The sequence below is a fragment of the Leguminivora glycinivorella genome, chromosome 25 (assembly GCF_023078275.1).
Source record: "Leguminivora glycinivorella isolate SPB_JAAS2020 chromosome 25, LegGlyc_1.1, whole genome shotgun sequence".
NCBI lineage: Eukaryota > Metazoa > Arthropoda > Insecta > Lepidoptera > Tortricidae > Leguminivora > Leguminivora glycinivorella.
The window spans coordinates 2,088,231-2,105,496 of NC_062995.1; the positions used below are offsets into that span (position 1 = coordinate 2,088,231).

General features: G+C 38.6%; 1 protein-coding gene across 1 annotated transcript; it reads left to right on the forward strand.

Annotated features, from left to right (window-relative positions):
* The first annotated feature begins 92 nt into the window (after positions 1-92).
* Positions 93-14,938, forward strand: LOC125239319 (nuclear factor erythroid 2-related factor 2-like). The gene is made up of 5 exons (XM_048146863.1): positions 93-274; positions 5,594-5,730; positions 9,453-9,626; positions 11,896-12,379; positions 14,614-14,938. Exons 1-5 carry the CDS (start codon positions 217-219, stop codon positions 14,652-14,654), a joined length of 894 nt encoding a protein of 297 aa, XP_048002820.1. The 5' UTR covers positions 93-216; the 3' UTR covers positions 14,655-14,938.
* Positions 14,939-17,266: the final 2,328 nt, after the last annotated feature.

Consider the following 17,266-nt stretch of genomic DNA (forward strand, 5'->3'; position numbering starts at 1 on the left):
TTTAGTATTCTTCCGATTGAGTCACATCCAGATTATACCTCTTATTACAAAGCGAGATGTTTTAAATTCGTCTGAATATTATTGTATCCTAATTTCCGAGAACGTAAGATGATGTTACAAAGACATACATAACCTATCTTCGTTCACTTGTGATAAGAAAATTTGTGAATAATATTGAGAAATATTCCATAGTAAATAAGAATTCAAATATGAAGAATGGATGATTTAGAGAAGCACGCTTCTTCCTATCAACAGGACCAAGAAATACTGGATGGTAAGTGTGGTTTTCGTGATATTGTAAAGAGTAATTTGAGACCAAGTAGATTTAATATGTTCTTAGAAATCAGCAACAGGTATGTGGAGTGTGACGCACTTTTTCGTTTTATGCGGTAATTTATATGTTTGTATACACTCGGTCTTGCAAAATTAGTTATTATTTACGGATTGACCTTTCTAAGCAACACATCTTAGTAAATAACTACTAAATGTCTCTATGGTACTTAATTTTTTCTAGTCTGTTATTGTATTAGGCGCATATAGATTCGTCAATTATATTATGTGGGCATTTCTTCTAAAAAAAAACCATTATTGACTCCTCAGTAACCCTTGACTCTTATACAACATGTGAAGCAAATACAAAACAAAAAAAATACAAAATCATTTATTCAGCAAATAGGCCTAAAGTTAATCAAATTAAATTAATAGAAATATTAACAACTAAAATTTTTAATCATAAGCAAAGTAGCTTTACACTGATAATTATAGAGTTAGAGATGTATAAATTCTCTAAATGTCATATTATTACTAACTATACTTAATACATTAAGGAAGCACAAACAGATACAAGGAAAAAAAATCTATAATAATTTTAGAGTTGTAAATGACTCTGAATGTTACAAGTAAAGATATAGGGCTGGCAGCTTCCTCGCCCAAAGAATAAGCCTAGCGATACAGCGAGGAAATGCTGCCAGTGTCTACAGCACCATGCCTAAGGAGTTCACCTAGTTTTTAATATTTTGAGTTTAGTTAGGTATTTATTTTAGATTAAGGTTTAGTATATTGTTTTTATTTTATTTTATTAGTATTATTGTTTTTGTTTATAATTATGTCTCCAGTAAAGATATTATACTTAACAATGCTATAGCAACAACATAGAATACATATATAGTAATAAAACATACACCTGCACGGGAAGCATGGTCGCGCGATAGACGATAAAATAGCAGGCCGTCCCTATCGCACAATTTGTAAGTGCGATAGGGACGGCCTGATATTTTATCATCTATCGCGTGACCATGCTTCCCGTGCTGATGATAATCACTGATATGCACAAAACTAAAATTCTTACTGGAAAGCAAGAATTATTGTATAATTCCTTATTAAGTCCCTATATCACATTTAAAACTATAATTTTATTGCAATAAAGTTCAAAATTCTTGCAGTATGTTTTTTTACATATTTCATGTCTTGATGTCAGTCAGTGCTTTGTACATACTGTATGTATGCACAAAGCACTGATATGTATCACGCCTGTTTCCCAGAGGGGTAGGCAGAGATCACGGATTTCCATTTACTACGATCCTGACATGCCACTTTTGCTTCACACACTTTCATAACGTTTCTAATTACACGCTCGTCGGTTTCGAGTACTTCTGATCTGGCCTTTTTGCAATATTTCCCCAATTTGATCAAGAAAAGTTCGCCTAGGTCTTCCACTTTATATTTTGTTGTAATTAAGTGTAAGTAATTAGATCTTCGCGTCTCTTTTATATACACTGGATGGAATGAGCTCCCAGCATCGGTGTTCCCTGTAGAATATGATCTTGGTCTTTTTAAATTTTAAATATTCTCATCATCAGCCCGTTGCAGTCCACTGCTGGACATAGGCCTCCCCCAAGGTACGCCACAGAGCCCGGTCTGCTGCTTTATGCGTCTAGTTTCCGCCGGCCCCCCTATGCAAATCATCCCGCCATCTAGCCACCCAAATATTCTCACCTCACTTCTTTGAAAAAAAACTTGTATCTTCTGTCAGTGGAGAAAAGAATATAGTATAGTACATTACGATACAAGTGCGTAAAAAAGGAAGTTCGAAACGAGTGGCGATAAATTAAAACACGACCGAAGGGAGTGTTTTAAATCGACACGAGTTACGAATTTCCTTTTCGCACGTGTATCGTACGACGTTTTTCAGTACAGATGAGCCTCCGAAGTTTCGACCTGGCATATAATGAACCACTTCTCGCACTAGTGCGTAAAAAAAACAACATCTGTACTGAAAAGTATGTATCATATCAGTAAATGCGGGTTATTAATAAAACAAATAGCGTAAATTATCAGTACTGCTACTTCTCAATAGATGTCGCGAGTCGCGACGAACGAAGAGTCTAATGCTCATCAATTTTTAGCTAATATTACAATTATTATTAATCTAATCACTATTCTGTGAAAACAGCCTTCCTTCTGCTTGTAATATAAATTTGAATTGTAAACTGTTCTAATATAAGATTTTTGGCAGAGGAGACACAGTTGCCACCTAGTATCGAGTAGTGGTACTGATAATTTACGCTATTTGACGCGTGATTGTCGCTAGATGTCACTACAAATAACCCGCATTTACTAATGTATGGAGTTACAACTCTTCCCTACTTATTCCTCTATCTATGGTATGTATGTAATGTATAATATAGGCTATTACTACCTATTAGGCTATTTACGACCGGTCTGGCGCAGTCGGTAGTGACCCTGCCTGCTACGCCGCGGTCCGGGGTTCGAATCCCGGTAAGGGCATTTATTTGTGTGATGGGCACAGATATTTGTTCCTGAGTCATGGATGTTTATGTATATAAGTATTTATATATTATATATTATATATATCGTTGTCTGAGTACCCACAACACAAGCCTTCTTGAGCTTACTGTGGGCCTCAGTCAATCTGTGTAAGAATGTCCTATATTTATTTATTTATTTATTTATTACTGAATCGGTGAGCTCGTTAGTATGACGCTTACGCGTCATCGTCGCTGAAAGCATGCGTACGCATGTTCACACTAACGAGAAATTTTTGGATTCCGCGTCGATGGTTGGGGAGACCATATGGGCCATTTTTAGGGTTCCGTAGTCAACTAGGAACCCTTATAGTTTCGCCATGTCTGGCTGTCCGTCCGTCCGTTCGTCCGCGGATAATCTCAGTGACCGTTAGCATTAGAAAGCTGAAATTTGGTACCAATACGTATATCAATCACGCTGACAAAGTGGTAAAATAAAAAGTGAAAAAAAAATGTTTTGTTAGGGTACCCCCCCTACATGTAAAGTGGGGACTGTTCTTTTTTTCATTCCAACCTCAACATGTGATATATTGTTGGATAGTTATTTAAAAATGAATAAGGGTTTACTAAAATCGTTTTTAGGGTTCCGTACCTCAAAAGGAAAAAACGGAACCCTTATAGGATCACTTTGTTGTCCGTCTGTCCGTCCGTCCGTCTGTCAAGACCCTTTTTCTCAGGAACGCGTGGAGGTATGAAGCTGAAATTTATATCAATTACTCAGGTCTACTGTCCCTTGAAGCTGTGAAAAAATCAAACTTCTAAGCCAACGCAATCAAAAGATACAGCCGTTTATGCCGCAAATTTTCGACACTTGCAAGGGAATCAAAACCTACAGGGTGCTTCCCGTGAACTCAGAATCTTGAAATTTGGTACGAAGCAACGCCTTATAGCATAGACAAAGGAAAAATTACGAAAACCATAAATTTTTAGTTACATCACATAATATATTTTTTTTTAATAATTTTAACCTTACTACCCATTTCCTCATAAACGCGTAGAGGTATTAAATTGAAATTCATACCAAATACTCAGGTCTATAATACCTTTAAGCTGTAACAAAATCAAACTTCTATGTCAACGCAATCAAAAGAAACCGCAATTTAAGCTGCATATTTTGAAGCTCGCAAGTACTCGCAAGGGAATCAAAACCTAAAGGGTACTTCCAGTCGACCTAGAATCTTGAAATTTGGCATGAAGCAACGTTTTATAGCACACATAAAGGAAAAATTCCGAAAACCTTAGGTTTGTACGGAACCCTCGGTGCGCGAGTCCGACTCGCACTTGGCCGGTTTTTTGATAATATTAATATTTTCGGAAATAATCGCTCCTAAAGGAAAAAAAAGTGTGTCCCCCCCCCTCTAACTTCTGAACCATAATTATGTTTAAAAAAAATATGAAAAAAATCACAAAAGTAGAACTTTACTTTACTTTTCTTTTTTTTCTTTACTTTTCTAGGAAAATTATTGTTTTCAACTTGATAGGTTTAGTAGTTTTTGAGAAAAATACGGAAAACTACGGAACCCTACACTGATCGTGGCCCGACACGCTCTTGGCCGTTTTTTTTTTCAAAGTTGACCACCCCACTTTTTTTGTAACATGGGTATTTTTTACGCGATTCATACTCAGAGTCGCGAGGTCTTTCGATCCTGAAAAAAAATGTCCCAAGATTTCCATGCATTTTTCAAATCTTCCATTCCGTTACCGTCATACAAAATGTATGAAAAAATGGTAACGGAATGGGAAAAAAACCTTGGGACACTTTTTTTCTCCTATTAGGATTGAAAGAGCTCGCGATTCTGAGTGGAAACCACATAATAATTTGCAAATACAAAAAAAAGTGCGGTGGACAACTTTGAAAAAAAAAATTGGCCCATATCCTATACATTAAGGACACCATCTTTGATTTATCCCTTTGAAATCCTTCCGACATCCGATATCGGATCGAATAATGTGAAAACGCACTAAGAGTGTCCTATTTATTTATTATTCAAATAAGTTACACAGCATAACAGTAAAACCAAAGACATATATAACTCCGTATAGACAGATAAAGTCTAAAAAACAAACGTGCCTCAGTACCATACAGAAAAAGGTACGGTGGCCTAGATGGCATCCACAGAACTTTATTTAGATAGAAGAAACAAGTTCATCTATTTGTATAGGGGCCGAGCGTGTCAAATTTTGTACTGAAGTTGTTTCTTGCCTGTAATTTTAAATATGTCTCAGGCTCTTGATTGTTCATAATTTTTGTGTTGTTGCAATTGAATATCACGTAACGAGGCATTTTTTATGTTTTGATTGACTTCAACTTACAAAAATTGACGCCCGAAAGCTGCAAGCTGCGATTAAAGACGGACAACTCAGTGGATTTCACTGAGTTCATTTGACACGCTAAGTAGATACGTTTGCTTGATCTATGGTATATATGACATCTGTGATGGCATCACACCTTTGGGGTACGCTCAGCTAATAGATGGCGCTAATATTAATATTTGACATTTAAAACATATCAAGATAAGAATATGGACCAAATTGTCAAAACTGAGGTTCAAAAGTTTTACGCCTATGTCAAGAGACGGCAGTCTATGCACTGTGATTACACATTTTACAGTAACTCTCTATAATACTCGATCCTCTTTGGTAAAACCAAGGCACTGTGAAACTAAAAAATAAAAACAATAGGTATAGCACATAAATAGTAAAAAACAGATTAAAACAGACGAAAAAAAAAACAAAAAAAAATATTTCATAAATTCTTCTGTTCCCAGCCCGAGGTATCAACATGACGGTGGAAGAGGTGGCCGGGCTCCCCACAGTCAAGTACTCTGAGAAGGTGCAGTCGCTACAGCTCAACGAGGGCGACTTGTCCTTCCTCAAGGGGCTGCGGAGGCGGATCAAGAACCGGGTGAGGACATTTTTTTTTCATTTTTAACCTCCGACGCAAAAACGACGGGGTGTTATAAGTTTGACGTGTCTGTCTGTGTGTGTGTGTGTGTCTGTCTGTCTGTCTGTGGCATCGTAGCTCCCGAACGGATGAACCGATTTCGATTTAGTTTTTTTTTGTTTGAAAGCTGAGTTAGTCGGGAGTGTTCTTGCCATGTTTTATGAAAATCGGTCCACTATGTCGCGGTCGGGGGTTTTTTCAAAATTTTAATTTTGTGCTCAGACGAAGGATACTATAGACTTGACACAAGCGTACACCCGTAAGGGACAGATATAGAGTAATGGAGCGAATTTAAGAATCACTTTAAAAATGGCTGACAGTTTACCATAAACAACCTACGTAATTTGGGCGGATAATAAGCTTGACAAGTCACGTCCTTATTGTTTGCCACAAACTCGTTTGTGGCAGCGGCGAAAAAGTGAAACTATGACAAAGACAAAAAATAACATTTTGCTCTCTGTCACTCTTATTATAATTTGTATGTGACCATCTCGTTCGGTAGTGGTATTATTATTTGGCTGTCTAGTCTATAGTATCCTTTGTTTAAGATTTTGTGGTTAGGTTAGGTTATATTACAGGCTTTTATTCAACTTGCCTTGTTAGTATGTTAGTGTGCGTCAAAGCGTAGAAGCTAAATTTGACCCACTTCCCGATTTCCGATTCAGTTGAAATTTTGCACACACATGTAAATCATCAAGGATCAAGGGGGAGAGGTCGCCCGCGGACGACCTGGAGGCGCACGGTGGAAAAGGAGGCTGGCTCAGTGGGCCTCGGCTGGGCGCGCCTGGAGGAGGCCGCGTCGGACCGGGAACAGTGGAAATCCTTTTTGAGAGCCCTATGTCCCTGATGAGGGACAACAGGATAAAATCATCATCATCATTTAAATCATGTGACAATGCAATGTTATGGTATCATGGAGCTGATTTGATAATGGAGCAGAAAGGCGGTCATAGGAACTTTGTTATGAAACGTCGTATCCTCATCGAGTAAGGGGTTTTTAGAAACGTCTCGGAGAGCAGTAGATGACTGTTGAAAGAAAGGTACAGTCGGCGATAAAAGCTTGTGCCAAAAATGATTTTTTTGCAAAAAAACTTATGTTTTACAACTCTCGGCTTCAAGTCAGTGACTGGCAAGAGGCTGCGCAGGATCGGGATAGGTGACTCTCGTGTCAGATGCCAAGATTCACTTTGGATCACTGAGCCAAAATAGTTAAGTCTTACATGCTCAGTGACACACCTCGGACACTGGCGATCAAATATATGAAAGAGGCGCGTTCCTAGCACACAGTCTAAGCTCGAGTAGGTGAACGGGTAGCATGCTTGTGTGAGTGAGAGACAGGTCGACGGGTCGCGATGACAGGCGGTAATTGAGAGCGACTTTCAAGGAGGTCTCAGGTTCGAACCCCAGCTCGTACCAATAAGTTTTTCGGAACTTATGTGCCAGTCGCTTTTCGGTGAAGGAAAACATCGTGAGGAAACCGGACTAATCCCAATAAGGCCTTTACCCTTCGGGTTTGAAGGTCAGATGGCAGACGCTTTCGTAAAACTGGTAATATCTACGCCAAATCTTGGGATTAGTTGTCAAATCAGGCTCTAGATTCCCATGAGCCGTGGCAAATACCGGGATATGGAGGATGATGATTTTATGTATCACTATTGAGTATTCCAGACATTATGATGGTGTGCGCGGAGCCGAAGCCGACACGTTCGACACTGTAATAAATAATAAATAAATATTATAGGATAGTCTTACATAGATTGACTGAGTTTCACGGTAAGCTCAGCAAGATGGCTTGTGTTGCAGGTACTCAGACAACGATATAATATACAAATATGTATATACATAGAAAACATCAATTACTCAGGAAGAAATACCTGTGCTCATCACACAAATAAATGCCCTTACCGGGATTCGAACCCGGGACCGCGGCGTAGCAGGCAGGGTCACTACGGACTGAGCCAGACCGGTCGTCAGCCAATATAGAAATATTTACAAGCCCTTGCTCAACAGAAATATGATCTAATGAGAAATGATAAATGATTCACACCTAACTAGTGAACACAATTATCAACTTTACCAGTACATTTTTAAAGCATATTTAACTTTAACATTGTAGTGTTGTAGTATTAATATCAACCACAAGGAATTGGAAACTGTCTGTTTTGTTCGTTTTAGAAGAACTTATTAACCGACTTTAGAAAAAGGAGGAGGTTCTCAATTCGACTGAATGTTTTTATTTTTTGTATGTATGTTACTCGATAATTATGTCCGATGTCCGATAATCGTGAACCGATTTTCAAATATTTTTTTTTAATCGAACGGGTATAACCCCGAGATGGTCCCATTGGCACCAAATCGGGGTCTGATGATGGGATCATGGAGAAATCGATAGGCACATGTAATTAATGTTTTAGTGTATTTTTTGCCTGTGTAGTGACGGGTTAAGAATTTCACCACCCCCTTTCTTCCCGTGGGTGTCGTAGAAGGCGACTGTGGGATATGGGTTAAATTGTGGCGTAGGCGAGAGGCTGGCAACCTGTCACTGCAATGTCACAGTTTCGTTTTCTTTTTTTTAACCCCTTATTTGCCAAGAGTGGCCGTGAAGCTTTAGTAGTTTCATGTGCTCTACCTACCCCTTTATGGGATACAGGCGTGAATTGTATGTTGTATGTTGTATTTTTCAAAGGTACCCCAGTATTTACGCTTGATGGTAATAATTTTATGTGGCTGAGCTGATGATGGAAGGTCAACTCCTCCATTGGTTAAAGGATAATTCTTTCACTACTGTACGCATATTCGGACTGATACTTATAATATCAATAGGAACCACTAAAAATCAAGAAATAAATAAACGTTTTAAAACAACCGCCTTCAAAAATAAGCGCCTTAGAAAACACGGAAAAACTAAAAAGCAAAAACCTTTGAATTCAGATTTCTTATCGGATTGCAATAATCTAAACATCCAAATTATAACCAAATCAATTATTTTTAGAGTCGGTTTGGAGTGCGTATGATTGGATGGGGCAAACAGGCAATAGCAAGGCGAGGAACAGGGCTGGTACCGACTACAAAAATAATTGATTTGGTTATAATTTGGAAGTTTAGATTATTGCAATCCGATAAGTAATTTGAATTCAAAGGTTTATTATTTTTTGCTTTTTATTTTATTGGAATTTATTTGGCATTTACGTCTTTATAAAATGAGTTTTAAGGTCGTTCACCAAGCTTCTTGTATTAATACGGTTGAAGACATATATAACTCTGTATAATTGTATATATATAATAATTAACCCCTGACTGCGACATAGTATACCGATTTTCATGAAACATGGCTAAGAACACTCCCGACTAATTCAGCTTTCGAACAAAAAAAAAACTAAATCTAAATCGGTTCATCCGTTCGGGAGCTACGATGCCACAGACAGACACACACAAAGGCAGACAGACAATTCAATTCAATATTTATTGATAAAACTATAATTTTACAGACAGACAGACACGTGAAACGTATAACAGGACAGGTATTAGTATGAACATGCGGGCGCATGCGTTCAGGGACGACGACTTGTAAGCGTCTTCATACTAACGAGCAATTTTTGGTCGGTTAGAGCTGATTCCACGTCAATAGGTTTGGGGAGACCCTGTCTAGCGAATCATACAAAGCTCTTATTTGTTGTTTCCAGTTGGCGTCCCAAAATAGCCGCCGGCGCAGCCTCGAGCACCTTCGCCGTCTCACGCGCGAGCTGCGCTGCGTGCGCGCACGACGCGACGCCGCACTGGCCGAGCGACGAGCGTTACTGCGCAGCAGAGATATGCAGCGGGATCGCTGTAGAACGCTGAGGTTACATATATCTCAGGTATATGGGTTTGTTGCATATATCTCAGGTGTATGGGTTTTATTACGACGCCGCGCGCGCAGGCCGAACGACGCGCGTTACTGCGCAGCAGTGTTATGCAGAGGAATTGCTGTACAACGCTGAGGTTACATATATCTCAGATATATGGGCTTTTATATAGGTTAGTAGGAAGTGACACTGCTCTGGCTGAGTGACGTTACTCCACAGCAGAGATATGCAGAGGGATTGCTGTAGAACGCTGTTACATATATCTCAGATATACGGGCTTTTATATAGGTTAGTAGGAAGTGACACTGCTCTGGCTGAGCGACGCGCGTTACTGCACAGCAGAGATATGCAGAAGGATTGCTGTAGAACGCTGAGGTTACATATATCTCAGGTATGTGGGTTTTTATATAGGTTATTAGGAAGTGACACCGCTCTGGCCGAGCAACTCGCTATAGCTCAGGTATATGGGTTTGTTGGTTGGCTATTCTGTGCACCCGACGTCTGCGGGTTTCGCTTTTATGACTCACCTGATGTTTTTCATACTTTCCAATCTAATATCGGTATCAGCTACGGAAACGCTACACTCTATCTATGTAATAAAACTATGGAAACGGATTTTATCGCGTATAATCGGGTGACATCCGTTGACCACGAACGCTGTAGTATTCGAAACGTCGGGATGTATTGCAAATTCATTATACGCGATATAATCCATTTCCATAGTTTCATTTCATGAGTAACCACTAACCACACCGTGCGGTTTCAAAGGAATTTCCTCCCGTGGACGCTTCGGCCACAACTCGGACACTGGCGATCAAATACATGAAAAAGGCGCGTTCCTAGCACACATTCTAAGCTCGTGTAGGTGAACGCGTACCATGCTTGTATGAGTGAGATATGACAGGTCGACTGTTCGCGTTTTTGACAGGCGGTAACTGTGAGGTAACTGAGAGGGGGTGGGCGGCAATTTCAGCATGGAGCGGGAGTGGCCATACTGTACGATAGTACTCTTTATTATACTGTGCTTCGGCTGTGGAATGAACTCCCTGCCGAGGTATTTCCGATGAACTACAGTATGGGGTTCTTTAAAAAAGTAGTGTTTCTAATTGGTCGACAACGCGCATGTGATACACCTTGAATTGCAGGCGTTCATAGGTTATGGTGACCGCTTTCCTTCAGGCGAACCGTATACCTGTTTGCCATCGACGTGGTATAAAGAAAAAAGCTAATATAAAATCCGCAACACGCTTCGTCAAAAAAAAACACACCAAACTAAAATTCGTATAAAAAAATGCTAACCCCATAATAGTATTTTATACAATCGTGATATAATACAACGCTTTTCAGTCGAGTACTTTAGGCCACGAAACTTGCTGAGTGGCCTAATAGTACGGTACGAGAGTGAAAAGCTTAGTTATATCACTATTGTATACAATACTTTTTCTACGAGTCATCATCTTCATCATCAATGGACGGAAATATCATCAATCATCATTCATTCAAGTTAAAATTAATGTTAATAGAGTCGTTCACCGTTGTATCAACATCGAATTACCTAGCAACCAATTGTTTGTAATAACCGTCTCTGATTGGCCGATAACGCGACAGATAAAAAAAATATGTTTTAGATGCAGGAAAATTTGCCAGGTATCGCAAATTAGGATAGAAATTGTATGAAGTTCTATTTTTGAAATTATTATAGTTAACTAAAGTCAACTATAATGAGCTTATTATAATTGAGTCGGAACTGCCATAGAGTATCCAACACTGAAAAGTTAGCACTTATAGTTTAGTCTGTGGTGGCCTAATTGACAGATTACAGTCGACAAGTAGAAAAAAAATTAAATACCCATTGTGAGCCCCTACGCATGTACTTAAACCCCAACCTGTTCTCTGCCCGGCCCAAAAGTCCCAAAAAAAGTAACTATCGCGTTAGCCGAAGACAAAACTACTCTTTAAGTCAATTGTATGTTTTTTTTTCTCTTTTTGTTGTTCTGTGTTGCATTTGTAATTGTGTGTTATTGCAGCATTCAAATAAAGCTTTTATCTATCTATCTATCTTTATGGTTTAACACCTCGCCCTGCCCATAATCACGCCTGTATCCCATAAAGGGATAGGCAGAGCACATGAACTACTAAGTTTCAGTACTTTCAGTGCCACTCTTGGCAAAAAGGGGTTGAAAGAAATCCAAATTGTGACATTGCAGTGACAGGTTGCCAGCCTCTCGCCTACGCCACAATTTAACCCATAAAATTAAAAATTCTACAATTGCATTTTCAGGTCCTGCAGTCGCGCTCAGACCTCACTCAACTTCCAGAATTAGATGACCTAGAATCTCCAAAGCCCAAAGAAATCAAAACTTCCAGTTCCCCAGACCTCAGCGAGAGTTATCGGGACAGCAGAGAGACCTTCGAATGTCGCATAGAGAAACTGGTTCAGAAAAGCGTCAACCATATTTTTGATAAGAAGAAAGTGGCCGCGAAAACTGTCTTCCTAGATGACAAGAAGTGTTTGGAAGATGGTTTTAAACATAAAATGTTTGAAAGAACAGGTGCCTTTGTGAAAGAAGAAATTTTCGATGACGGAAAAGATTTCAAAAATGATATTAGAAATGATTTTATGGACGTTGGGATAAAACAGGAGTATGACAATGTGTTGAAAGAGGAAAACGGGGGCGTGCTGGATTTGTGTGTGAAGGCGAAGAGGAGTCATGGGAGGAAACAGTCGGCGCCGAGGAGGATCGCGTACGTCCATGATTATGATGGTAAGGGTTTTTGTCCGTAGTAATAGGCGAGACGACTAAAAAAAACTAATTAATCCGTCAGTTAGATTATCAAAGAACTTAAAACACGTATTTTTTCTTTTTTCTCGTAAACGAAAAATAACGACGGTACAGTGCGTTGAAGTTTCGGGTGATGTCACGCCTAGGTACAATTTCTTAGAAGTGACGTCACAAGCCCCCACTCCGGAACTTTGATGCTCTATATCTTTGTATTTTTTCATTAATTAGAAAAAGCGAAAAATATGTGTTCAGTATTTTTGGACGATCTAACTGACGGACTAAACAGGATGCCATTTTTTTATGTAGTCGTCATCGTTATTTATTCTTGCATTAATGCTCTGGTCTCACCAAAATCGGGTAAGTGATGAGATATCGGCGAGAGAAACGAACGGTAATAGTCTCTTCCGTGTAAACGAAAGAGACGCGATGATACGCGAGCGAGTTATAGTTCGTCCTTACTCGTTTCTGGTAGGATCAGTGCCTAAAGCTTGCGATTCGATATATAAAAAAAATTGTGTAAAAATCTATAGGGCTATAGTGTAGCAATCTTTAAATTTACATTTTGTCAATTGACCATCACGTTTTATCATATCATTTGATCATCATGCGTTTAGTTACGTCCATCTATTCACTGTTTTAAATATTTTACATTGCTATTTGCACATTTTTTTTTATTATTATAAATGGGCTTACTCTTGGCCACAGACTAGCCAAAGGCAAAGACGTGGCCTACGATGGAGTGAGCTCGCCCAGAAGATGCCTGTTCACTCTTGATTTGAAGGTTGCCGTTGATTATTGAAAATACAAACATAAACTCATTTTGCACTCGATCTAAATATAAAACACATATTCCAACCAACCATTCCACCATTCAAAACCATTCTGGGCATTCTGTTCTGTCACTGAGTGAGTGAATAAGTGAATGAATGGAATTTAAATTTTCAATTTTAATTTATTTATTGTATACAATTAACACTAACGGTTAAACCTTACGTGCTAATTGACATTATATTTCTTAATATCTAACATGCATTAAACAATAACAAGTGCAGTGAAATGATTATTATAAATAGGTAAAGGTATTAAATTGAATTCAATGGACATTGCAAGATAATAAAATAAATAAACCGAGGGATTACATGTGAAAGGATAGATATGTCAAGGAAATACAATAATGATTTATAGTCATGGCAAAACAAAGAGGAAGTCATAATATTGATATAATATAAATAGTTCAAATGATTTATAAGCAACGATAAATTGGTCAATTTAATAAAATTAAAGTTAAGTCAAGTGACAGATATATAAACTTAATTATAAACAAATTTGAATAAAGTATTACTATTTATTGCGCGCATTATGTTAGGTTATGGAACTGGCGGTAACAATTGTCTCAACGTAGCGATTTGATGCAGCTAGAAATTTGGCTTCCGTTGTTAAGAAAATGTCCAGCTCTCTGTCACTGTCCAGGATGGCGTTTAGTAACGTCAGTGCCTGGTGGAGAGGGGACGCAGCGAGCAGGCGCGTGCGGCCCGCAGGCACGGCAAACAGACCACGGCTACGGGGCCGTAGCTGTTTCGCGGTGAGACGGGGGACTCGCAGTGTTATTTGCAGTAATAATGATGGGTTTGTTACTTGTCCTCGGATTAGTTGAAAAAAATATTTTATTAAGTAAATGTTTCTGCGTGCCTCTAAGGATGTATAATCTACCATACCTAAAATGAACAGAGTGGGATAAAGAAGGGGGTAAAAGCCGTAAAGCTTCTTATAAAGGAACCTTATAAAACATTTTTGTACCTTCTCTATTAGAAGCGTGTAGTATTTTTCGTGGGGGCTCCAAATAACAGTATTTGTTTCAAGTTTACTACGAACGAATGCGTTATAAAGTGTAGTCATAGCATGTTTATTAGTAAATGGTTTCGCTTGGCGTAAGACGAATCCCAGGCATCTACGGGCTTCATTACAGGTTTTTGCAATGTGCTCATTAAATGTAAGCTGAGTATCAAACCATGTTCGGAATGAGTGAGTCGCGTTGAGCGCAACGACACTGACAGAATGTTACGCGCTGAGTGAGAGTCATTTCACGCAACGTAACACTGACTGAGTGTTACGCGTTAGAATTTTCACTTCAAAAATATTTAAATCTGTCTCACGAAAGTTTAACGTCTATAATAATTAAATAGGTATTAAAACTAATGTTTTTTCTCTCATTTCAGATATGGTCCTGGATTTGAAAATTAAGAAAGAGAATCAGTGATATTGGTGACAAACACAAGTAAGAATATAAAATAAATGTAACCAAAAATGATAACAGTCCATACGAAAAAGTAAAATAAGAAAAATCAGGCTTATATCAGTTATGATGTTTTCACATTATCCGATGTCAAAGGCCAAAATCAAAGATGGCGCCTTGAATGTATATGTATGTTATCGCTGCCTCCGTTATATATCCTATATCGGATCGGATATAGGGAAATTGACTGTTCTTAAAATAAAATATTTTATACCATGCACGAAATAAAGCATCAGATAATTATTAGAAAAACATGGACAGAAGTTATTTTTAAATAGAATTCCTATTTAATAAGTTAGGTCAATTCAGTTACTTTATATATTTCTATAAAGTAACTGAATTGACCGTGACGTCACTCAACTCGATTTCATATTAATTCCATATTAGCAAGTCGTTCAAATTCGTTTTGGCAGTTCTTTAAAAGACGCTGATTTGACTAGGAGGCAAGCCTATTGTGAAATCGGACTTAGAGTCAAAAATATTAAGATTGTTTTTACTATAAATTACTAGGCCATACATTTTCTATACAAATATGTTTCATATTACTAATACTTATTTGTATTGGCAACTTGCCCGCGTGGATACCGAACGATTTTAACAGTGAAGTATATTAAGATACACGTGCGAAAAGGACATTCGTAACTCGTGTCGATTTAAAAGCACTCCCTTTGGTCGTGTTTTAATTTATCGCCACTCGTTTCGAAGTTCCTTTTTTACGCACTTGTATCATAATGTAATATTCCGTTTCCTCGTTAGCACCTTGACCTATGAATTATATCATAATATGTTTTTTTTGCGAACGTCCGCTGTATCTCCATTTTGTGTAGTCTAAGTCCATGTATTCTTGTGTAATTTAATATTTAAGTTATTTTTACAATAAACAAGTTCGTAAGTCTGTGTATATAACGAAAATTAACAATTTGTAAAGATCTTAGTATTATTTGGTTGTTTGATAAAATGTGCCGATCTCAAGCAAAAGGTACCATCGTCGCTTAACCCCTCAAATGTCTTGTTCCAGATCTGTCACAGACAATTTAGTAGAACATTTTAGTCAATGGCATGCCAGGGGTTAGGCTCTGGTCTCACTAGAAGCGAGTAACGGCCCAGCCACGACATCGGTCTAAGCGCGACAGCGGTGAGCGGCAGCCATACGTGCGAATGAAAAGTCCCATCGCTGTGTCTCGCTCCAATGTATGGCCGCCGCTCACCGCTGTCGCGCGTAGACCAATGTCGTGGCTGAGCCGTAAGCGATGAATTTTCAGCGATAGAGAGAACGACCGATTTATAGTCTCTCTCGCTATTATATTTCCTCGCTTCATTGTTCGATATAATTATTAAGTTTACATTATTGTAGTTTATTTAATCTACTGGCAACATATTGCACGCTTATTTTAGAGATTTATAAAAAATAAGTATTTCAATTGCCTCTAAACCCCACCCTCAGGTCGGTGTCAACCGGCGGTGGCAACCTCATTATTTTTTCGTGCACGGCAACAGACGCACGCGTCCACTGCACTATCTTTTGATACTAAGTTTATCTTGGTCGTTGGCAATGCCAAAGCGTAAAACGCACTGACCAAGAAAAACAGTGGACTAGTATTTTTATCATCATCTACGGATGATCACACAACGCGTACTTTTAACAAGACGCGAGCCTGGGGGTTGACCGTGAGTCAACACGAAGGCATAACTCATGTAAGACATGGTGATTCTATTACGAACACATGTTGATATGAACATTAGTTACTGAATGTTATCCGCGAGATAACACTAAGTAAGACGCGCATTCGCGCATATGGGTGAAATCTACACCGAGAGAAATTTGCATTGTGAATTCAACAAGTTCGACTTGTTGCGGTTTATCCGTTTGAATCAGCCAAACGTATGTTTAAAACAATATGTGTCAAGTTGTTTTTATAAAATCGACTTGTTGATTCAAATATATTGCCGATTCAAATGTCAAGTAGCTTGTTGTCTGAACCAAAGAGCACGTAGGTGCTATTTTAACCAAAAAATTTGTTGAACGAACATGAAACTGGTTGTATTTTCTCTCAGTGTACCCACAATTTTGGTACTATTTTTATTTTAGTTTTTATAAAACTAAATTATGGCTTGGTTTTTGTTCTGTTCAGAAAGCACCGTTGCTTTCTCGAACAAGAAGTCACGGAGACCGAAATGGTACATTCCGGACAACCAACTCGATTACCAGGACTCGAATTCTCCATACATCGAGAATGTTCCGGAGATCTTACCTGAAGACGCAACACCCTGCGGGTACGGCGCCAGGCTCAACTCCTGAAAATTCAGCTCCAAAAGTACCTGATTTGGACCCAGACCTGGTTACCGCGTTTAGGTGAGGCTATATACCGACCATACACCCATATTTGGGGAAAAATTCACGGTAACTTAGCCTCCCCTTGGTTATCATTAGTCCGCAAGGGTTTACCAAAGATTTGAAGGATAAGATATTAAAAGAATACCTTATCTCCGAAAATTGTACGTTTTTTTAAGCATTTAGATGCTTCATGCAGAAATTTCTGCGGCCATTACAGCCATGCTGTTTGTGGCAGCTGCCA

Excerpts from the sequence above, each read along its gene's own strand:
- LOC125239319 (XM_048146863.1), top strand. The coding sequence starts at position 217 with ATGGATGATTTAGAGAAGCACGCTTCTTCCTATCAACAGGACCAAGAA. Across the intron at positions 275-5,593 it reads GGACCAAGAAATACTGGATG|CCCGAGGTATCAACATGACG; the intron begins GTAAGTGTGGTT and ends TTCTGTTCCCAG. Across the intron at positions 5,731-9,452 it reads GGAGGCGGATCAAGAACCGG|TTGGCGTCCCAAAATAGCCG; the intron begins GTGAGGACATTT and ends TGTTGTTTCCAG.